The following is a 24,119-nucleotide window of genomic DNA, read 5'->3' as shown; positions in this document are numbered from 1 at the left end:
ATTAAAGTAAAATTAAAAATAAAAAGTCAAAACTTAATGATAGACTATCTTGTATTATCTTGCGTAAAACAGTATTTATAATGTGTAAGTGTTCCATCTACTCATTCTGACTATACACTTTCGTGCAGTAATCCTAGAATCCAGAAACCTAATCTCAGACTATAAATGTCAGCAGAGACATCACGCCACTGTCACTGTTACTGGAGCTGGTCTTCATCTAATGGGCTCAAACCAAACTCGCCTCCTTCTTCACATTTTAATTTTAACCATGTCCTCTGATCGGCCGTCCCGCTGTCAGAGCCGTCAGCGTCAGCTCTGCAGGAAGCCAAAAAAAGCAGGGATTTGGGAAATAGTGTGAGAGCCACAGCAGCCTCTGTTTCTGGAACTGGGACGTTGAGACTCGACTGGAGTTTAACATCCCATCTATGGGCGGTCCAGTCATGGCCGGTGTGGTTCTGCTGTCGGTCTAAAGGTCTAAAGATACGTTCACACTGAAAGCCTCAGAGCTGGATCTGATCTATAGCTCAGATCGAATTTATTTAGCCGTTCACATTATTATTACAGAGTTCCTACAGGTTTCTACAAGTTAAATTTAAGACTTTTTAGGACAACTTAGAACAGAATTTAATGCCTATTTCACAGCCTTACTGGCAAAAATGGCTCGGGCATTTGTTTCGGATGCCTCCTGGACACCTCCCTGAGGAGGTGTTCCGGGCATGTCCCACCGGGAGGAGACCTCAGGGAAGACCCAGGACACGTTGGAGAGACTATGTCTCTCGGCTGGCCTGGGAACGCCTCAGGGTCCTCCTGGAAGAGCTGGTGGAGGTGTCTAGGGAGAGGGAAGTCTGGGCATCCCTGCTTAGACTGTCACCCCCACGACCTGGCCCCAGATAAGCGGTGGATAATGGATGGAATACTGGCAAAAATATGTCACTCCTAGAAATAAGGGGAATTAATTTATTTACTCCAACACCTTCATTCCTACTTTTCCGAGTCATTTCTCATGGGGGAGCTGCACAGTTAGCAATAATTGGTTCCTAATTTCAATAGAAATTGTCATCTTGGAACGGGTGGAACTTAGACCAACGTTACTTTCTTTACAGCTTGGACACATTTAAACACAATACAGCGAACAAGTTCATGGCAACATAACTTAAGACCTACCATATCAAATTTAATACCTTTTAAAGACTTTTTTAAGGTATTAAAGGCAGATTTGTAATTTCAAGACTTTTAAAGACCCTGTGGGAACCCTGTGTTATTGTTTTTAAATCAGATACTGGTGTCTGTGATGAACTGGTGACACATACTGGATGTACCACACCTTCACCTGATGATACCTGGTGTAACAGGCCGAAGTATACTGTACCCCCCCGGACTATACATTGGGTTAAAGGAGCCCAGAACAGATTATGCCCTACTGGTGTATGAGTGTGTGCATGAATGGGTGAATGTGAGGCTTTGTAAAGCACTTTAGGCACCATAAAAGTGTGGAAAAGCGCTATATATGTATCGACCATTTACCATACCCTGGATATATTATACTATAGGCCAGATTATACCCCCATGATATCAGTAGTGTTGAGTGATACACATAAAACGTTGTAAATATATACAGGGTGGGGAAGCAAAATTTACAATGAACATTTAGTTGTTTTTTCTCAGCAGGCACTACGTCAATTGTTTTGAAACCAAACATATGTTGATGTCATAATCATACCTAACACTATTATCCATACCTTTTCAGAAACTTTTGCCCATATGAGTAATCAGGAAAGCAAACGTCAAAGAGTGTGTGATTTGCTGAATGCACTCGTCACACCAAAGGAGATTTCAAAAATAGTTGGAGTGTCCATAAAGACTGTTTATAATGGAAAGAAGAGAATGACTATGACCAAAACTATTACCAGAAAGTCTGGAAGATACTATTAAAGAAGAATGGGAGAAGTTGTCACCCGAATATTTGAGGAACACTTGCACAAGTTCCAGGAAGCGTGTGAAGGCAGTTATTGAGAAAGAAGGAGGACACATAGAATAAAAACATTTTCTATTATGTCAATTTTCTTGTGGCAAATAAATTCTCATGACTTTCAATAAACTAATTGGTCATACACTGTCTTTCAATCCCTGCCTCAAAATATTGTAAATTTTGCTTCCCCACCCTGTATATAGTCTGTATAGTTCTCATTACTATTATTGTAATTTTTTTTTTTTTTTTTGCATGCATACTTTTTCTTGCTGCCTTGACCATTGAATTTCCCTGTTGTTGGATCAATAAAGTCTAATCTAATATGAGAATTACTTAATTTTTCAACTGTTCATTGGGGGTTCAACTTTGTCAGGTAAGTTAATGAGAAAGCTACCCCAGTTAAATCTTAAAACTAAAAAATTACTTTAATTACTTCACCCAGAAAAACTTCAATCTGTAAAAATGTTAGACTTCCACAAAGATTAAACATTACTACCACACTTCTCAGCAGTATTCACACATTAAAGTAAAAGCACTTTAAAAACAAAACATTACAAAGCAATTGTAACATAATGTTCAATTAATTTGACTGTTTGTAATAAAAGTCATAACATCCTGAAACTTCAAGTTTAAGACTAGCAAGTCCCCACTACAGTATAAATTGGTCTAGGCCATAATATATCCAGGGTATAATCTGCTGTAAAACAATACTGTTACCTCAACGTTTTTCACGTCATCCTTCAAGAGGTCAAAAGTTTGGTGATAAAAGCATTGAAAGCGCTTAAAACTACCGTATGTTTGGCCACATTGAAGCTGAAACGGATCTGAACAGTTTGTGGAGAGAAATTACAACAGCATCACCTCAATGACTTTCAGGTGTGTATTTTCACAGTCTTATACTTCACCAGTTTTACAGTAAACTGAAATTTTATTGATTTGTAAAATTGTCTTTTAAATCAACAAACACGTGTGTAAATGATGGAATAATTCACTTTGGGATAAATTACTTGTCTCTCACTATTGATTGCAAAATGAAGATCCCATGGTACTGTACGGAATTAAACCTCTCTATGAACTGATGCGGAATGAGAACTGAAATATCAGCATCCACATGATTTGTGTTTTGTAAAACGCAGATCTGAGTCACATATGAGCATTTCAGCCACTTTACTCTGCAGTCTGAAAGCCAGAAAACTGATATTCATCATAAGAATTATATTCCTGTGCTCCCATAACTCGTGCATACATCATACGTTCATAAAATGTACATACATCATTCTGTTGTTCGATGGAGGCTGGGCTGTCAGGGCCAAAGAAGTAGTTCCTGTTGAGGTATTTAGTTGAGATGTGAGTGGATCTCTCCTGTCTGACACTTTTATCCCTCTGAGGAGTCCTCCGGTACTGCTCCAAATCCAGCCAGCACGCCAGATGGACGCTGAGCACAAGAACACATTCTCATCAACACCTGTACATGAGATATAGGTTATATCAGGGGTGTAAAACTCATTCTAGTTCAGTTCCACATTCAGGCTAATATGAACTCAAGGGTTGTTGGACCGGTCAAATAACAGTGAAAAAAATAAAATTACATTATGAAAATGTTTACATCTACAACAGTGGTTCCCAACCTTTTTTGGCTCGTGACCCCATTTTAACATCACAAATTTCTGGTGACCCCAGACATTCAAAACAGACTTTTTTTTTTTGCTAAAATTAATTTGTTTTTTTATCATGTAATAGTTCACTCTACTATGTTGCAAATAAAGGTTAATTTTAGACATTTAGTCTATATAATGTATATTATTATGGACAGAGGCAGTAAAGCCAGGTGTAGATTACTGCACAAAGAGAATTTGATTTTCCTTGGTCAGGATATGTACAGTCAGTCCAGCTTGGATTTACAAGGCTGACAATTAATACTGAACAAACGAGAACTCAAACTATGAATTATGAAAGAGCTGCAGCATCTGAAACCGACCACAATGAACATTTGAAAGATAAACAGAACCACAGTGCTGCAATTTCAGAGTTTGTCATGTCTTTTATGGATTGGGATTGTCTCTCTCAACTCGCCATGTATTTTTTATTACTGAGTTTTTTATTTTTATCAATTACTAGAAAATTCAGGAAAACCCTTTTGAATTCCAGGCGACCCCACGGTTGAAAAACACTGGTCTACAAAGTTTCCTTAAAATGGGAATAACATGAACAACCTGAAATGTCTTAAGAAGAATAAATGCAATTTTAACAATATTATGTCTCAATTTATCATTTACACATGTGCAATTTTACACATTTAGTAACGGGCAAAATACTGATAAAATTACACTTCCTTCTATTAAGACATTTCAGGTTGTTCATATTTGTTCATCTTATTCCCATTTTTTGTGAAATGATAGTTGATATATGTGAATATTTTCATATAATTTTACTTTTTAACAATAAATCAAAGAAAAAAAATTGTAGTTGTTGTTATTTATAGGTTATTATGAAACCACTAGTGTGTTGACCTGTGGGACTGAAGTTAGTACATGTGTCGTTCCTGTTTTAAGTTGTTCGTAAGGCTACTGTATTCCAAAATGACTAATATCTCTAGAAATATTGGTCCCATCAACGTGCTGAGATATTTAATTTGGAAATGGGAGTATCCCTCAACTGTAGGTACCAAATTGGCTGGTTTAAAACGTCTCAATTTCTCAGAACTCTGCAGATACACACACGCACACACACATACTCTGAGACCTTCCAGTATTACGATATAGATTTTACTGGTTTGATCCACTTGAGATCATACTGGTCTGTATGTGGAACCTGAATTAAGATGAGTCTGACATCCTTGGCTGTTAATATCTTCAGTGCAATTTCATAAATTCATCCCAGGGACCGGATTGAACCCTTTTTGACACCTGTAGGTTACATCGTTCCATGATTAGAACTAAACATGCAGACTCTGTCTCCAGTTGCACAGTGAACCCTCATGCAACTTTCAGAAGCGCTACAAAAGTCAGATAAAGTCAACTAACCCGGCATCCTGGTTCTGAAGAAAGGCCATAAAGTGTCCGATCTCATGCCGGTGACGGAGTAATGATCCCAGACGGTATCCCTGGTACGGCGACGACACATTGGACCAAGAACCCGACGCCAGGGGGCCTTTGGAGAACAGAGTGGAGGGAGGAACAGGAGGAAACAGCAAAGCACTGTACTGTTCTATCTGTCAGGAAAAACAAGAGGATGGAGAGGGAAACAGATGACAAAGAGAAAAATAAGGTGTGAAACTTAACTGTATGATTTTTCCATATTCTGCCTTCATTTTAAAGCCACTATTCTTCATAAAAACTTATATGTTCATGTGAAGTAATAAGGCCCTGGCATAGGACATCACCAACACTGTTATTGAACATACACACATATTGGATAGAGGTTATTTTTGCAGATATATTTAGGTTAGTTCTTTATCCTCACAGTGGGCCTCATGCAGAAACATTCTCTTAAATATCTACTATATTTCTGATTTTTTGTCAAGAGAAAAAATTACAGATGCACCAAACATTCTTACCAGATCTGCTCCTACCCAGGTGTGATGAATGTTGAATCACACTAGGTTGTAAATGGGATGGGTGTGGCCAATTAGCATATGTGACACCCACTAAACACCATAAAAGGGCAGGTGTAGTGCCGTGTGCAAATTGCTGATTCTGGGTCAGTAATGTCAGCGATGAACCACAAAAGGTCAGTTAAAAAAAGGAGAACTTTAGCAGCAGCAAAACTGAAATATTTTAAAATCAAATCAAAGGAAACGTGAGCTTTCGTAGTGTCAGCACTAGCATTACAGGAACAGAAAAAACACAGCAGTGGAAACATATGTGATGTGTGAATGTCAGCAGAGGGATGAGTAGTTACAGAGATCAGAAGAAAGCGGTTTGATATAAAAAAAATAATGTCTGACAGGTGCACTATAGTTTTGCAGGTAAAAGTACTAAAAAAGGTGGATCCAGTAAGTCCTGTCAGATTCTCTTAGAGAAGAAAAACTATGGCAGTCCACTTCACTGTGAAAAATATAAACCAATTTATGAGTGTAGGCTTTAGTCAAACAAAAGGCAAAGATTAACACATATGGACGACATCTTCATTAGGGTTTGAATGAAGAATGAAGCTTATTATGTTCAGGACTTTTTGGACCCCCCCTTATTTTATTTATCTATGAGCTGGATATGATAATATCACAAAAACAAATCTTGAGGAACAACATATTAAAGTGGAAAATATTTATTTCCACTGTGCCCCAAAGATGTCCTTTTGTTTATTTTTGTTTTTGTTATTTCTGATAAAAAGGTATTCAGTCAGACGCTCCACTTCAATTGAAAAAAAAGATATTTTTCTGCCACAAATAATGGTCAATCATAGAACTTCTTCTTAAACATAAAATTATGTGAATTAGGTCGTATTATTTGTTTCCGTGTTCCATCCTAGGCTGGGATGTTTTTCTCTTATCTTGGTAAAATGCACTCGATCACTCGCAAAATGTTCTCTTACCTGGAGGAGAAAAAATAAGAAAACATTTTGGAATCCTACAAATCTGTGGGTACAAATAAAATAAGAGAATGTAGAGGATATGAACAAAAATAAGAGAAAATGTTATAGTATATGGTTTCACTTATTTTTTAATGTATATTTCTTTAATTATCATATTGAGATATATTTATCTATTTATTTATTTTCTTTTAGTTGTACTGATAATTTCTTTCCTACTACTTTTTTATTATACTTGAATGGGGACACTACAACACACAATAATTTCCCCCTTATAATAAAGTATTGTGATTCCTGCATGCCCCAGTGTGTCATGTGGACTGACCTGTTTCAGCTGCCGTTCTGATTCCTCATACAGACTTTGTAGTTCTCTGTACTCCTGACTGTCGACTCGTCGTGTCTCCTCCTGCACCGGCACCTGAACCAACATCAGATCGTGGTCAGACCTGCTTTCATTCAATGGTGTGATAATCATTTCTTAGATCTTAATGTGTCGAAAAGGAATAGATAATTGACTTCAGACAAAATAAGGACTCATCAAGAGCAAGACCCATCCACCATGAAGAGGTTCAGATTGATGACACCAACAAATATATTTGTGCAATGTTTGAGTCAAAGTTAAAATTTAAAGAAAACACTGAGCTGATGTTCAAATGGGGCCAATAAAGAAGTAAATTAAAACAGAAACTATGCTCTTCTAATGTTTATGATGAGTTTTATCATTCCTTTATTGAGAGTCTTTTAACCTTTTATCTGCTGGTTCAATGGGTTTTCTATAAACACTAAAATGTGCGAATATAAGTGGGTTTACTTTTTGGGTGTGTGGGGAAAAAAGTAACAACTATTTTTATTTTTTTTCTCCTCCTCTGGTGGGATGGTCATTTGTCTGGTGATGAACTACGTACTTTCAACTTGGATAAATGTCAGGAGTTTGAAATATTGTAAGTACAGGATTTAAAGAAACAGAGGAGGGATTAAATAAGTGCTTTCTTCAAGTAAATAACACTAATATTTTATGAAGTATTTCTTTTGTATAATAGTATACATATATTTTTTATTGCTTTGGTTGTCCTATGCTGATAATTTGCTTTTGGTGGTGGTTATATTGTATTTTTTTATATGTCTGAAATAAAACATTCAAAAATAATGTGCCCACAAGCAAAACAAATAAACAAAACATCCGCTACTCTTTCTGCTACTAAACTCTTAAACACAGCCCCCATCAATCTTAGATGAAATTGACTACTTTTAGAGGATTTTATGTATTGATTTTTATTGATTTGATGGGCCCATATGTCTCTTAATGTTTCCTTCACTGATCGTTGGATGTGAGAAAGCTGAAAATAAATTATCCATTTGGGATAAATAACATTTTCTGAACTGAACATACAAACCAAATTTCACAAACTCCTGACTCTAATACTTATGATTAATCTTTACAATATGCATTAAAATAACTAATAATTAGTAGATATTTCAGGTATTGTGGGGTCAGGGTCAGTTGCTGTGGCAGCTGTAGAGCTTCACTGACCTCATGTTCACTTTAACATGTCAGCTGTTTATTAACTCTCTACTCCGTCAAGTCAGATTAACTTCATTCAGCCCAGTTCAGCCAATGCTCTTCTATTAAATGATATCATACATTCTCTGGACACACACCAGTGCTGTGTTGGACTATTTACTAACTTCACCAGGGCATTTTACTGAGAAAATTACACTTTTTTGGTTTAAACTGGTTTCATGCATATTTATTTCATGATCTAACAGTCTTACATCATACCTTCCTTTATTTCCTGTGTATACGAGTTACCGTATCATTTGTTTTACAATCGACATAAAGTATATTACTACTCCTGCCCACACTTATTATATGCGAGTTATATAATCTTATATAGACACTCAGTCCATCACAAGCCTTCTCTACATTACACTCTGCCTGTAATGTTCTACAGCTTTGCAGAACCTCAAACATGTACTTAATGTTGATTAGTTTTTTTTTTATTGTTTTCAACAACCCATAACCCCATCATACAGGATTTCTTTTTAAGACCGTGGATGTAATATAAGACTTATTTCACATTCCACTGCACTTTGGTGACGTTATTGTTGCAAATGCAGAACAATGTAGGGTGATGGTGAGTGTTTTCTGTTGGTATTTAAGGCCTAAAATTCAGACTCACGGAGAAAAGCTCATAATTTAGCCTTAAAACTCCCAGAAACTTTGACTACGGAAGCCACAAAAGGAAGAAAACCAAGTCATTGTGTAGATTTTTCAGGTATTAACAGAAAACCCTTGAGATGAAAAAGATAGGATAAAAGAAGGTCATTAATTTATTAAACAAATTCATATTGTGCAGACATTGTTTTCGTATTCATAATCCATCAACAGTGGGAAGAAAACAAATCTGATTTAACTTGCAACTCCGTGTGGTTTATGTTCGCTGTAGTGTTTATTCAGTTTTCATATTTCTTTTTTCATTTCATTATTTAGTTAACCAAATTATTAATTCATTTTAGTTTTTAGCTAAAATAACTCAGCATCTTTTTCTCTTCAAACAGTTTAAGTTTTGGGTCCGATCAAGCGGTAACACGTGGACACATTTGGTGTTCGACGGCCTCTGTCATGTAATCAGAGTAATTTTTATGCATGTATTACACATATTTGAGTAGGTATTTATAAGCACTTTAACATTATATATGATAAAATTTAGGAAGATAAAATTTTTAGGTGAAAACTGTAAAATTACTGCTCAGTAACGTGGACTTGAAATGGACATCAATTTTTTAAGCTTTACACAAACATTCAAAACATGCGGTTCTCAACAGAAATTGATATCAAACCTTTTACATATTATGTTCAACTATGCTGCAAATATATTTTGGAGTAAAATACTGAAAAGTTTCTGTTTTATTGACATGAGAATGTGGTAACACGTGGACAGGTTGCCACAGTAACACAGGGACGACTTTTTACCATTGTATGCATCACCCCAAATATTGACTTATTTTTTAAAAGAACAAACCAGATATAATCACAATGTCTTATTTTATGTATTTCATACTAACACAGTATTATTTACAACTTGTTGTGGTCCCTGATGATGAGGTAAATTACAAATAAAGAGTAATTTCTCGGTAACAGTTCACAGATAGTCTTTTTAAATGTGACCAGTGTATGAATTCACAAACTTCGAATTTAAATTTTATAAACTAAGAGACAGTCTTTTGCATGTCTTTTTGTTAATTTAATGCAGCCTAGCAGAAGGTTCAGAACTTCTCCCGTACTGTGTAAGTGGTGTTTTAAAAAGGATAACAGTTCCATAAAATAGAGATCTTTATAAATGATGTGTTCATGTTGATGTTCACTTTTGCTTGATTAGACCCTTTTGTGCTTTGTGAAAACTCAACTGTTAACTTTAAGTACAAATTCTTTGATGCCCATAATTCTAAAAAAAAATATCCGTCCAAGGAGCAACTCTTTGCATCAAGAATATGACCCTGAATTATTGCATTTGGATTAAAACTGAAGTGAAATAAAACTTAAGTTCTATTTTATAATCATTTAGGAATGTGGTCAGTGAGCCGTCTGTCATAAAAACTCAACAGGGGTTTTAGAGAACAGACAGAAGTAAAGCAGTGACAGTATTAGACCAAGATCAGGATACAGCTAAAGATTGATTTCACTGATGATGAACTGGTCAGTTATTTTCTTGACTAGTTGACCTATTTGATGGACAAATGATCAGTAAGTAGTGTTTTCCAAAAAAAGAAAAAAAACAAACAAAAAAAAAAAAACAATATAGCATCCTCAAAGCCTAAAATATTCTGTTAACTGTCACACCAGAGGCAAAAACAAAAAAATATTCATATGCTGTTTATTTTATATGAGAAGATGGAAGTAGAACATTCTGAATTTTTCATAATAAGTCACTTTTTTTTTCTTCATCTTTTCTGATCTTAGCTATTACGCCTGTTTTGTAACAGGCTGCACAATTACTCAAATGCAATCGCAATATGAACAATGATATAACTGTAAAAGGGTATGACTTAAGCGTTCAGATTTAGTGGGATTTAACGTGAGTTATCTGCTGAAGTGTGGGAAAAAAAATGAACATAACCCCCGTTGTCTGGATATGTGGATTTAATGACACTGAGCAGATCCAGATACTGGGTAAAATATGCTAACTTAAATTTATTTGCATGTTTTTTTAAATGCTAGTTCAGGTTTGTATGTTTCAGCTGATCAAAATATACAATCCAACATGAATAATAAGTGCATTTTCCTTGACAGCCACTCACATCAATTCAAACTGAAATCACAATATTTCACAGAATGACTACGGAAAATTATTTTGTAACCACTCAGATTGTGCTGTGGCTGCAGCTGCACCATAGGAGTATAATTTTAAAGCATTTATTCTGATACTAGATTTAAAAATTATACCAATATTAAGTAAATAAATGTTGAATATGTCATCCAATAACTGTCCAGGCTGATAATGGTAAATGAACCTGCACTTATATGATGCCATTCTACCTTTAGGGTATTAAAATGGCATTACACTGTGTTAAATTCACACAGACAGTCACACAGCAGTGCAACTTGTGGTTCACACTGCAAAAATCTAAATCTTACTGAGTGTATTTTTCTCATTTCTAGTCAAAATATCTCATCACATGTAAAATAAGACATAATCACCTAAAGAGTAACTTTTCAGTGAGATATAAGAACTTATTTTTAGACAATAAATCTTGAAAATCTTATTTCAAGAAATCTTACCAAGATCATTTTCACTTGTTCCATTGGCAGCTTTCTTTTTGCTTTATTCAAGATTTTTTTGCTTAATTCAAGCAAAAAAATCTGCCAATGGAACAAGTGAAAATTATCTTGGTAAGATTTGTTGAAATAAGATTTTCAAGATCTATTGTCTAATAATAAATTCTTATATCTCACTGAAAAGTTACAGTTTAGGTGATTATGTCTTATTTTAAGTGTGATGAGATATTTTGACTAGAAATGAGGAAAATAACACTTGGTAAGATTTAGATTTTTGCAGCGCGGTGTTTTGCTCAAGGGCACTCTGACATGTGAACGGGGGTCAGGGGTCATGGACAACCTACTCAACCTACTGAAGAGCAGCCGATAATCTGTTAAACCTGATGTTAGATTCATGACTTTTATTAAAACACGCACAGGTGTTTATGGGGGTGGTGAGCCCCACTAATGGAGTGTTTACCTGCTGAAATGACTCTTTGTCCCCGTTGATCAGCAGCGTCCAGGGCTCCAGCAGGATGTTCAGACTGTGATCCTCGGCCTCGTCAAACAGCTCCTCGAAGGCCGGCACCAGTCGGTTATACACCTCCCTCCTGATCTCCTCATCCACCCCGATGCTCCTCCGGGCAGAGCTGGACAGAAAGGTGGAGTAAAGGAGCTGCGAGGATCAGAGAAGAGAAGAGAAACCATAAAAATGTCTTCACTACGGACACATTTCTCATCACAACCACCATCTGTGGGTCGTTCTCACACCCAGTATTCACATCTCATCACCGCTGCCATCGCATCACGTAAATGTCAGTCATTTTAACCTCTTGGCCACCGAATCACGGAAAGCCCATCTAAATGTCATCCCTCTAGTGAACTAAAGGTTAACTGAGGGAAAATAGATTTCACCGTGAGGTATTCTGGACCGGACTGTTCTGCCCCCCGCCCTCGTCCGGCTGAATCCAGACAGGGTGGATCAGGGTGACTGGACTGGCGCAGAGCTGGGGGGGTCTGACTCACTTGTTTTTGTGGGTGTTTAAGTCTCTCCACTTAGCAAGGGCAGTGAGGCAATGACGAGTACGTGATTGGCCGGCCAAGACAGAACCCAAACAAGTCCAGGTGTGTGTATAAGAGGAGATGAGAAAATGTCACGGGCAATCTCTGCTTTATTGCTTTTTGATGACTTTGTATTCGATTACTGGTTGTTTTTTTTATACATCTTAAACATTATTTCTCTGCAAATGTAATTTAGGGTGATTCATGATTTTTCCTGGCTTCTTCAAAGAGACCTCTTTATCTTTCTGGATATTGTAATGTACTGCAAAAAGAATTCTAATTTAAAGTTTAAGGTCAGCTCTACCTTGGTCTTCCATTGGCAAAAAGACGTTATATAAATGCGCATTTTGCTATGTCTTGAAATTAGTTTGATGTTGCACAGTTGGTCCTGGCGATAACATCTTTAAAAAGATTGAGGGGAAAATAACAAAATCAGAAACAAAATTTAGTATCTGGAGTAGTGTGAGTTCTGGGGTCTGTCCATGCCAACTCAGCCAGAGAATTCAGAACTTTTCCCAGGTCATTTAATGGATTCTCCTGAGAAAAAAATCATGTGAAAACATCTATTATATTTATGGGATCTTGCAAAAGCCTGTAACGTTGGCCCCTGGTGCAGGAATGTGTTTAGCTTCATCAAAAACTATTTATCTGAATTCATGTTACAACTTATCGACAGGGTTTCTTGGATGTTCAGGACGTGCAGTATTTCAACCAATCGACAACCTCCAGAGAAAAACGAAGTCAATGCAGAAGTGTCAAAGTCTGCATTAAACTGAATGTCCACTATGGGCTGTCTCCAAAGCAGCAGGAACGAAACATATTCACAGCTTGGTACAAAAAGTTCATTAGTGAGTGCATTTGTATGTAACATAGCATTTAGATTATATTTTTTATATTATATTAACATCAAAAAGTTCTGGAGAATTAAGGGCGTGACCACTGTGATTGATAACCATTTACTGACTGCCTGTGTGTGTGGACTTTGATTGACAGCTAGCATGATGTTCAGAGCTCTTATATTTACTGAATAAAACTTTATTTGTAGTTGTTGCAGTAGTTCTTTTATGGTGTTACACTACCAAGACCATCAGATGATTCTGTCATAAAGCTTACTGGAGATTAATTACAATAACCAGTGTAACTCAGATGTATTCGCTTAGGCTAGCAATAATATGTGTTGAATAATATGACTCTCAGCTACTCCAATAGTTGTTTTGAGTATAAAGTTGACAACTTTGATACTACTGTTACAAAACACAACTGTATATGTAAACATTTATGGAGGAGCTGAAATGACTTTATGATGTTTAACCCATAAGGACCCACTGTTACTTTTGCGGCAGTTCCCAAATGAATTATTCTCTATATTTAACCTTGTTTAAGTGATTTATCGCCATGTATTGTAACATTATCTTCTGTATTTTGTGTTTTTTCCGTGAAAATCAGGTATTTTCCTACATTGAATTTACTGATCATGTAGGTGTTCGTAAAAGCTCAGATTACAGTTATGGGTTATTATATCAGAAACAGAGAAAACTGAAGAAAAAGTGACTTTTTGAGTAAAGACATCAGTAACTGAACAGAAAACAAGCCTCTCCCTTCACTGTCATTGACCCAACTCCATGGGTTCTTACTGGTGAATTAATGTTGTAGAAGATGACGGTGTTTCCATGTTCAGTACGGAGCCTCTGAACATCCAAATGGATCATATCTGATGACCATGAAAAGATGACAAACTGCATTTCACACCAGTTATTTACATGTATTGATAGGATTAGTGGATGAACAGGTATTAAACAGTTTAGATCAGTAGATAGTTTTGGTCACTGGGGGTTGTTTGGGTCTTTATGGGTTAATAAAACACTGTTAATGGATGTGGTTGATGTTTTCAGTTAGTTCTGGGTTCTTCTCCTGTGTGTTGGAGCCATGTTTGTTCTCTGTTTCCTGATGTGTTGGACTGTGTTTGTATAATAGGGGGGTGGTAATTGGACATGAGAAGTGTTAAAGGTTATAAATTATGCAAAGTGCTACTCACTACCAGGTGTATTTGTCTAAGAGGAAAAAAGTTTGAAGCCCTGTATGAACTCGACGCGTAAGTAAACATATGCCAGAGTCTGTTCTACACATGTCCACCTTGTCATTGATTTGTATGAATATGCTGCATCACAAACACATCAAAACTGTAATAATATCAGTCAACCGCCTCAATAGACAGTGGGTTTTTTTTGTTAAATAGCAAGTCACTATACCAGCTTTTCTCCATCTGCTCTGCCTGCGCGTTTCCAAAAAAACAACATGCCGACAGCCCTGTTGTGTACATCAAAGCTTCAGAATTTCAGTTCACAAACCAGATGGGGATGACTGGGAGGGCCCAGCCACTATTAATATATCTAACCTAATCTGGAAAAAAAGAGGCAAATGCTGAGGTTTACAAAATGGAACAAGAAAAGATGAAAATTAGCTCAGAGGGACTAATTACGACTAAAAAGTACATGAAAATGAGCAATAGTGGTCAAAATGGATTGTATATATCACCCCATTGAGGCCTGATTAAATTTAACTGGAAATGACAGGTTATAATTGAACTAGTTGAATGTACTGGAGCTGAAACTTGTATGGATTTTGGAATAATGAAAATAAGGGGAAAATGTGCCATCTTTTTGTTGTAAGTTATGTTTAACAAAATATATATAAACTAAAAAAGCACTCGGAGAGCGCAGACCTCCGCCAAGGCAGATCACACATACCCCCCCATCACCACCAAGATTTAATCATTTGTTGCTTGTGCCAGTATCAACATTTCCTGAAAATTTCATCAAAATACTTCCATAACTTTTTGAGTTATCTTGCTAACGGACAAACAAAAAGACAACCCCGATGAAAACATAATCTCCTTGGCAGAGGTAAAAAAATAAAAATAAAAAAAGGGGAAGACTTACTTTAAGAACAGTTGTCTTTGTTTTGCTTTTGTTTTTTTTTCTAGAAAGAGAGCTAACGTGGACTGTGTGTTAAATTTCATGTTTTATCATTGTTGATTTTTCCGACATGGTATACAAATGTGCTTAGATGTCTGTTGTAAAGTATCTTTCCAAATGAAAAAAAAAAAAAAGAAAATAAGCTATAGGTCCCACAGATCTGGAAGTTTCACATTCATTTGTACCCTACATGAACTGGAAATGAAATAAAGATATCTTAATAAATAAAGATAATCGAACCCTAAAAATATCAGATACCAGCTGAATCAGCCAAACCTTAATTTTCAATAGGCATGTCCTACAGATGGATTATTTGTATAAAAATGAACAAAATTATCTAGAAACTGTTTAATATACACTGCTTTATAGAGCAAAATCTCTTCACTGGATTCTTATTTGCAGTGTTCCATATAATCCACAAGTGTATAACTGTATTTATACTTGACATTAATTAAGATCTTAGTCATTTACGTTATGTCAGGAGCAGTTTTTTCTGGTTCTCAGGTAGGGAGGGTCTTTTCGTGTGTTTCTTTGCTGACCTGTGCCTCTCTCTGAACCCTGTACGGGTCCAGTCCGTCCTGGTAGAACAGCTCGTGGTAATGCTGCAGGTCAGTCCAGAAGTAAACAGCATCCTCCCACAGCTGGGGCCGGAAAAAAAGAATCACATTGCTCATCGTAAATGACTCATCAAATACTGCCGAAACTGATTTTAACTGGTTTTATGACTACAGTAACATTTATAAGCATTGTAATCATCTGTTTTGGATGTGTAATGCCAATAAAATAATATGATGGATGATAGAGCATGAAAGTACAAACACGGGGATCTGTGAGCTGCTGTTGTACCTGGTTTCCAGATTGTTCACAGAAGTGCGTGAAGTACAAACCGCTGCATGAGTCAGAACATAGAGCCTGTATCATCTGCTCCATTCTTCTGCTTCCCAGTAACTGAAATCGGCTGGAATAGAACTGATGAAAACAAACTCCGATGAGACAACAGTTACAGATACATATGTGATTTAACCCCAGCTTTACATGTACAAAAAGAACCTGATAATATAGTACAAGTTGGGTGTTGGTACCTGTGTCTGAGCAGTGTGGGGGGTTCTGGGTAGACATGGTTTAGGACAGAGTAGAGGCAGAGTTATAGAGTTATGATGAGGTGATATGTCTGATGTAGGACGAATACGACTCTCTGTCCGAAGACCGATGGGAGGAGAGATGACATGGTCTGCCTGAACAAAGTGGGACGTCCAGAACCGTGGAACCCTGTGGAGGTTGGAGGCGAAGAAACAGAGAGAAACATTAGAGGAAGAAGTATTCAGATATTTAACTTAATAATGAAAATGAGATTGTGCATTTAAAATCTTACTTAAGTGACAGGATGAAGGTAAATTGAATTCAAGTGTAAAAAGTAAATGTATTCACTGTTAAGTAAAAGGGTTCCTAATTTGTATTTTACTGTTAAATATGATGTTTCCTAATTTCAAAAATGAACCCTGTGAACCCCAATACCTGTTGGTGAAATTATGGGGTTCACTTGGGGAACCATACCCACATATTCTGGACGTGTCCTCAGATTAGGCCTTTCTGGGATGATATATTTGTCACTGTGAACACAGCTTTCAACCAAAAATTTTCTAAAGAAATGAAGTTTGCTATTTTAGGTGTAACCCCAGAAAGGTTTTTTTTTTTGTTTGTTTCATAATTTTATTGAAGTATATACAAAAGAATTGAAGGTACGTACAAATACCAGGGCACACTGATGTCAACATTAACTATGTTTGTAAACAACATTACGTTTAGATTTGCTTTTTTTTTTTTTTAGGAACAAATAACAATGAAACCTGACAAACAATACAATGAAAAGAATACAAAGACATAGTCTGTGTAAAATAATTGAACTGGTGACATAAAAATAAGAAAATAAATAAATAAATAAAAAAACAAACCTCACTAATCCATTGTGTGCATAATCCCAGAAAGTTTAGAGGGAAATAACCGAAAATACCTTTTGTGAGTTTTACTAACAGCAGCCATTAAATGCATCACTATCAAGTGGTTGAAACCTGAACCTTCCACATATAACATCTGGACAGAGAAAGTGTGGGAAATCTATCAAATGGAGCAAATTACTTATGTACTTAGAATTCAGGGAGAGCTATTTACGAAGAGATGGAGTCCCGTGATTAAACTTTTAATGCAATAAGCATTCAGAAGTGGTCATCTACATGTATGGGGTTTTTTTGGTCTCTTTATAGTGTCATTCATGTTTCATTTGTGACTAATTGTAATCGATATCTACTGCAGATATCCATATTTTTCCATATATGCCATATGGGGATGTTTGATTAGATACATTTATGTATGTAAAATGCCTTGTAAATTTGTATGCGCAAAACTAAATAAAAGTAAAGGTAAAAAAAGAAATTATGATGTTTCCCTAGAAAAAATTAGATATACCATTAGGGGCTCCACCAAAGAGTTCTATGCCACTTGGCAGCCATTTATCAGCTTTGTAGAAGGTATGGTAGCTACCAGCATATCTGTGTAACTCCAATATCTGTGTACCTTTTTACTTTACTTTTTAATTCATTAATTTTTTTATTTTCTTTCCCCTTATTTATTTAATTATGTGCATGTGAACTTACAAATATGCATGTGTGTATATGTGTGCATGTGTTTGAAGGAGGTTTATATATTTTTGTAGGCAAGTATATTATGTCTGGCTGTATATAAATTTAATGAAGGTCCGGTACTTGAGGTGGGTGGGGGGGCAGTTGGATAGGAACTGGATACAAAAGTTTCATGTTCAAGTTGTATGTTTTTTGTTGTACATTTGAAAATTGAAAATAAAACAGACCTTGATCAAAAAAAAAAAGATGTTTCAAGGTTTATATTGTAGCTGTATTTTACTGCTGTAGGCATTTATAGATGTTATTACTTGGCTTTAACAGCAACAAATCATTCAAGCATTCCATCTATTTTTAAACACAATATTTCAAATCTTTTCTGTGACGTTTCAAGGACTAATATTTACATTCATAATAATTTTCTCTCTGTTTTGTTTTTAGTCAAATAATGAAACTAAAAAGCCACCAAAAAAAAAACAAAAGAAGGAAAACCTTGAGGTCTGCTCCATTTATAAACACTTTCTTTAATGTTAAAATCAGACAGTCTTGTTTTATGGATTTCATTACAGGCAGTAGGTGTATGTGGATTGACAGTTGATTATTTTTCTTAAGACTACAAAGCTTCTTTAATTTTCTTGCTGCAAGAGTAATTTGTAATGTAGAAACAAAAATTGTAGTAATTAGTAGTAGGTGCTTCCCTGGGTCAAAATTATGTAAATTAAGGAATTAGGTGCTCATCAACAAAGGACAAGGGCAGAATGAAGAAAAACCAAAAGAACAAATAAACACCCATCGCAAAACAATCAGTCATGTTGAAAAAGTAAACTGCGCAATAGGTAATCTAATACAAAAATAAGAACCCTTTATTTCCCACAAAGACACCATTGTCAACACATTTCAGCTGAAGAGTCTTCATCAGACAATGGTGTCCCTGTTGGAAATAAAGGATCTTTAGTTTCATATCAGAATACCTCAGATGTGTTTCTGGCTGCTGTATTTTTGAACAACTTACTTTTTGAACAGATTGTTGATTCTTTGCAACAGTCTTTTTTGCTCTTTTAGTCTATCTGTCATTTATTACCTCTTTTATTTATTAATGTATTACCTTTCTATTTCACTATTTAAATGTTGAGTTTTCTGAATTTATGGTCTGACTTTCACTACATTTAACAGAAACATTGTGTAACCTGTAAGTGTGGAGTTTGCATTCATGACAATTTAATTCCATGATATTTCCAAAACTGTTGATTCGTTTTATTATTTTCACAACTTTTTCAGGATTTCAAGTGTTTTTTAAAGCAACTTAGAAGAAAATTTTACAGTGCATGTACGAATACAGTCTTATCAGTGACTTCAGACTGTGGATTCTCACCAGTAGAAGAGCAGAGACTCTGTGATGGTCGGTTGAACTGACTGTAGTTTCTCCTCTGTCCAGCAGGGGGAGGTGTTCAGGCCCAGTCTAGAGAGCAGCTCCACGTGCAAACAGCTCTGGCTGCTGCTCTGTAGGTATCTGCTCCTCATCAGGCCCAAATACCTCATAGAAATACCATAGCTGTTACTTTAAAGTTCCTTACATTCCCAAACTTTACAACAGCTGTGCGTTCGCTCCTGAAGTGTGTTTCGCTGTGCTGAAATGTTTACCTGTTCTTCCGCTCTCTGTTCTGGGTGGTTTTCAGTCTCTCTATATCCATCCATAGATTAAGTAGTTTATCTCCGGGTGTTCCTTGCAAGAACGCCTTAAACTCATCCAAGCCTGATCTGTTACCATGACAACAAATATCATGACAACAAACCCCAGGGCCGTTTTCCTGCTGTGTTCGCCCATCTGTCTTCTCCCATTCTGCCTTTTCTGTGGCTGTTCTGACCCTATTTCCCTCTTGAACTTTCTCTTTCTTCCCCTGTACTTCATCTCGGTCCTCAGCAGCTGAATCCTGGTAAACTTTACATTCGAGGCGTCCATCTGTGCAGCAACACTTTGTCTCCTCTCTTGACTCGGTGAAACAGTCACAAGTGTTTGCCTGGTTCTGTCCATCCATCACTCTCACCGCTTCATTGAGCACCTGCTGAACCACTTTGGCAGACAGACGCTCCAGCTCCAATTCTGAAGATTTAGGATTCTGGCTACTGGGTTCTTGGATGGGGGGCTCTTCCAACATGCTGTCCAATGGCTCTGAGAGGCTGTGAAGCTCTTGTGGTTTCTCATATTTAAGGTTGGAAGACAAGGAGAAGGAGGAAAAGGCAGAGGAGCATCTGGAAGAATTAAAGTAAATAAATTCAGTCTGGTAGGTGGGAAGACGAGTAATGGCAGATCCTGCAAAGTAAAGAGAGACAACATTAGAATATTTAGCATCACTAAATTACAAATAGAGATATTAACTACATGCAGTTACACAGAGCTTATAGAATTTGGAACTTCTACATTTTGTTGGTCGAGTTAGCCTTTCAACTTAAAGGTAGGGTAGGAAAAAGGGTTCGAGCAAGCTACATTTTGAAAATACACAATTCTAACCCAACCATCAGTTAATACATTTCAAGTTTATACACAGGATGGATTTAACTCCCAGGAAACGTCACGCTATGAAAATTATTCCATCTCCTATGTGTGACTTATGTATACTAGATACTGTAGGATCATTTATACATATGTATTGGGAGTGTCCTGAAAGTGTATGATTTTTGGAAGCAAATTTCTGTCACTTTGAGTGATATGCTGGAGATTAATATCCCATTATCACCATCTTTACCTCTGCTTAATGATGACTCTACCTTAGAACTTTCTCTTCAGCAAAGGCATACATTATGGACTGCTCTCACTGTAGCCAAGAAAATGAGATGGCAACCATCTCATACTTTCATTTTTATTTTTATTTTTTTCATTTTTTTATTTTATTTCGAACATGCAAAGAAAATAAAACAAAACATAGCAAATTAAGACATAAACAAAATAACATTTGAATGGACAAAATCTATCTTCAAGCACATACAAGTCTGAATTTTGCATGGTCGAAAAGGAGTAGGAAGAAGTATAAACTTATTTAATCCTACCCCTCAGTGCTTTTACACCTTTGTCGTTAACTTTATACAGCAATCAGCCTATACTATTTCCCTAATTTTAGCATCGAACCACAACAATCCATAATGCAGTAACTGAATTACCCACAACAGTATGTTCATGTCAGTATAGTCATACAAACAGACTCAACTTTATCACGGCAACAATGGATAAATTATTTTCTAGATATAGTTATGATGGAGAGGTCAGTGGCACGGATGCATGCAGCCAGTCGAAAAACGCTTAGTATGTGGGATGGTGTTTATTTTATAGTTAAAGAAAGAGTGCAACATAATTGTCTATGACTTTCCAGATCACTATTCTGTTTATAACTGTAAATTATATTTTCTTTCATCTATATACATGTATTTGTCTTTATTAGTTGGTTTTCGTATTCTGAGATCCAGATTGGGTTGGTATGGGGGTCGCCACTGGTTCTGGGGGGGTGGGGTTTATACTTTGTGTGTCAGAATCTTGTATTATAAAATGTGAATTTCTTTCTTTTTCTTCTGTATTGTACTTCTGAGATGCACAATGAAAACAAATAAAAAATTGAGTAAAAAAGAAAAAAAAAAGAAAATACACAATTCTAAAATCTAAACCCCTTTCTTCAGACTTCCCCCCAAAGTCACGCTTCCAGAGTACTAGATTGTACTTGCAGAGGGGGAAGGGACAAACAGCAGTTGAATTTGATAGACATATCACCATTTAATCATTTTGACGGGCCGGTTAAAATGATTGGTGTTTTTTCAGTCCTGTCCGTTCCACAGGTGACTAAAATTTTTTATTTTTGTGTTACAATATTTAATTAATTGGTTGCAATCAGGGTGTGAAGGTGATTTTAAGCAATAAAGTAAAAAATGCTCCAGGAAAACATCTCCTACCCTTCCTTTAAATTTGATGAAAAAAAAAATAATAATAATAATAATAAGAGAAGACTCAATAGCTGTGTGGTCCAATGGCGTTTACATACTATTGTCTATAGAGATAACCTAGTGAGAAAACTAATTTTGGAAGTTGTTTTTTTCCTCGAAAGTCTTGGCTGTTTTTCTTAGAGTTTCCCAGAAGGAAGGCACCAAAGTGCAGCTACAGGATGTCCCCTTTGACCACTAATATTGACAATTAGCGGCTCTAAGTCATAACATCAACTTCCAAAGCCTTACAAGACAATTATAGACACAGTGTACTTGGTCACGTAAACTTCCACCGTCTGAATAAATAAAATAATCCAATTGCAATTAAAAATTTACTCCACCACCATGAACTCTGACATCCTGTAAAGCTGTTGGGCTAACTGAGCTTACAGATGTAATGTATACTGAGTGTGTATGTAAATGTCTGATTTCAGCTGTACATACCATTCTTCTTTTCCTGGGAAACTTTGGAGGAAAACTGCAGACTTGTAGCTGAAAAGGTGGTTTGTACTGAGCTGACTGACCTCCTCTGGACGCAGAGGTTTGGACTCCTCTGAAATAACATCTTGGCCAGTCTACGAACAAAAAATAAAAATCAGAAATCTTCCAATCACACAACAAACAAGGAATTTTCTACCCAAAGAGCAGTTTTCTAATTATATAATTAGCATATGTTGCCCTCTAATGATTTCCACAGTATATGTAGGTTGGCAGCTACTGTGTCAGTCATCTGATCTGTACAGGGACAGGGTAGGCTCTTCATGATGCATAAGAAAGTAGGCAGATCAAAACAGAGGACGAAGTAAGGTGACTGTCTGCAAATACAATCGCAAGGATTTCAAGATGCCAGACAATGACACAGCAAAGTGCATTGTCCTGCCGTTTAGTCATACCTCAAGGACATTACTGCTCTTAGGACATACATGTTGTTACCATTGCTTTAGGAAATCATTATTTTTGACTTTTTTTCCCTGCATATTTTAGTTTAGTATTATTACAGCTGGATATCGTGTGTATTTTGTGTCCTTTCTCACTCTATTTAGGTAGGGGTAATTTTCTGCCTCTCCTGTATTTTATTTATCTTCATTATTTAGCATGTTGTATTTTTATTTTGCGCAAAATTACACATTCTGGGAAGCATCAGACTGGAATTATAGGGATTATTTGTACCTATGCAAATTTGTATTCTTTTTTTGTTCCGTAATCTAATGTAACAATGCCATGTACAATATGTTTATTGTCCAGTGATTTTGTTTATTAAAGAAATTAAAAAAAAAAAAAAAAAAAAAGACATTCTGGATTACAGCTAGTACTGGATAAATATATACTAGATTTATATGAGCTTTAAAACTACTATGAAGCAAAAACTTTTTTGAACAAATATAGAAATGGCCCACTTGAATAAGAAATTTCTATTTTTTAGAATAACATGAATATATTTTGTAATAATAATTTGTTACTATAAAAGATTACTGAGATGATTGCATGAATATGAACCCAAAATCATTCATTCATTTTCTGAACCCGCTTTATCCTCACTAGGGTCACGGGGTGAACCCAAAATCCTCAGAAGGAAATATGTTTTTGTGTTTTTATTTATACATTGATTCCTTATTTTGAAATCCTGTATGCCAAGACCATAATGAGCTTCTGTAAATTTTTATTTATTTATTTTTACACCCACTCTGGATGTATATAGTTTGTGTATCTGTCTGATTTTTCAGTGTTTGTAAAAATCTAAACTCTTTCAATCAAAAGAGAATTAAAGAAAAAATAATAAAAGATTTCCTCACATTATTGTAAGTGAAACATCTCTGCAGTTATTGATACCTGTATTCATAATAGTAATCGCTCTGAAGGAAGAAATGCAGTCTTTCTTTCATGACCCACTGGATCCCTCGCTCTCTGTCCAGACACTGCAAACAACAGTGAGACATCAAACATCAACTCTGTGCACATTTACAGAAAAGTGCTTCTATCTAAATACATTATCCCTGACTTACACGGACTGTGTACCGGTTGTCTACTGGAGGAGTTCTGGCCAACTCCATGGGGTCACCCATAAGAAGCCGGGATTTGCTGTGGTTTAGGCCTAATCTAATTTTTCTGGAGACAAACTCGGCTGCTCCACTTTCCACCTCAAACAACCCAGTTTCCTGGTTGTAAAGCAAAACCTCTGGAAAACACTACAGCAAAGAAAAAGTAAAACATTCAGATTTAAGCCAAAG

At 36.1% G+C, this 24,119-nt stretch overlaps 1 protein-coding gene across 1 annotated transcript in view; it reads right to left on the bottom strand.

Annotated features, from left to right (window-relative positions):
- Positions 1-24,119, bottom strand: part of rgs22 (regulator of G protein signaling 22) — a 37,809-nt gene that overhangs the window by 13,188 nt on the left and 502 nt on the right. Inside the window, exons 4-15 of the mRNA XM_030157536.1 lie at positions 23,895-24,077; positions 23,722-23,807; positions 22,336-22,466; positions 19,567-20,236; positions 19,298-19,459; positions 16,375-16,561; positions 16,139-16,261; positions 15,832-15,933; positions 11,737-11,931; positions 6,825-6,917; positions 4,993-5,180; positions 3,242-3,404 (exon numbers count right to left, since the gene is read on the bottom strand). Coding sequence (XP_030013396.1) covers positions 3,242-3,404; positions 4,993-5,180; positions 6,825-6,917; positions 11,737-11,931; positions 15,832-15,933; positions 16,139-16,261; positions 16,375-16,561; positions 19,298-19,459; positions 19,567-20,236; positions 22,336-22,466; positions 23,722-23,807; positions 23,895-24,077 — 2,283 coding nt within the window. The remainder of the gene's footprint in view (positions 1-3,241; positions 3,405-4,992; positions 5,181-6,824; positions 6,918-11,736; positions 11,932-15,831; positions 15,934-16,138; positions 16,262-16,374; positions 16,562-19,297; positions 19,460-19,566; positions 20,237-22,335; positions 22,467-23,721; positions 23,808-23,894; positions 24,078-24,119) is intronic.

The sequence above is a fragment of the Sphaeramia orbicularis genome, chromosome 16, assembly GCF_902148855.1.
Source record: "Sphaeramia orbicularis chromosome 16, fSphaOr1.1, whole genome shotgun sequence".
Lineage (NCBI taxonomy): Eukaryota > Metazoa > Chordata > Actinopteri > Kurtiformes > Apogonidae > Sphaeramia > Sphaeramia orbicularis.
This window is presented reverse-complemented; position numbering and strand designations above follow the sequence as displayed.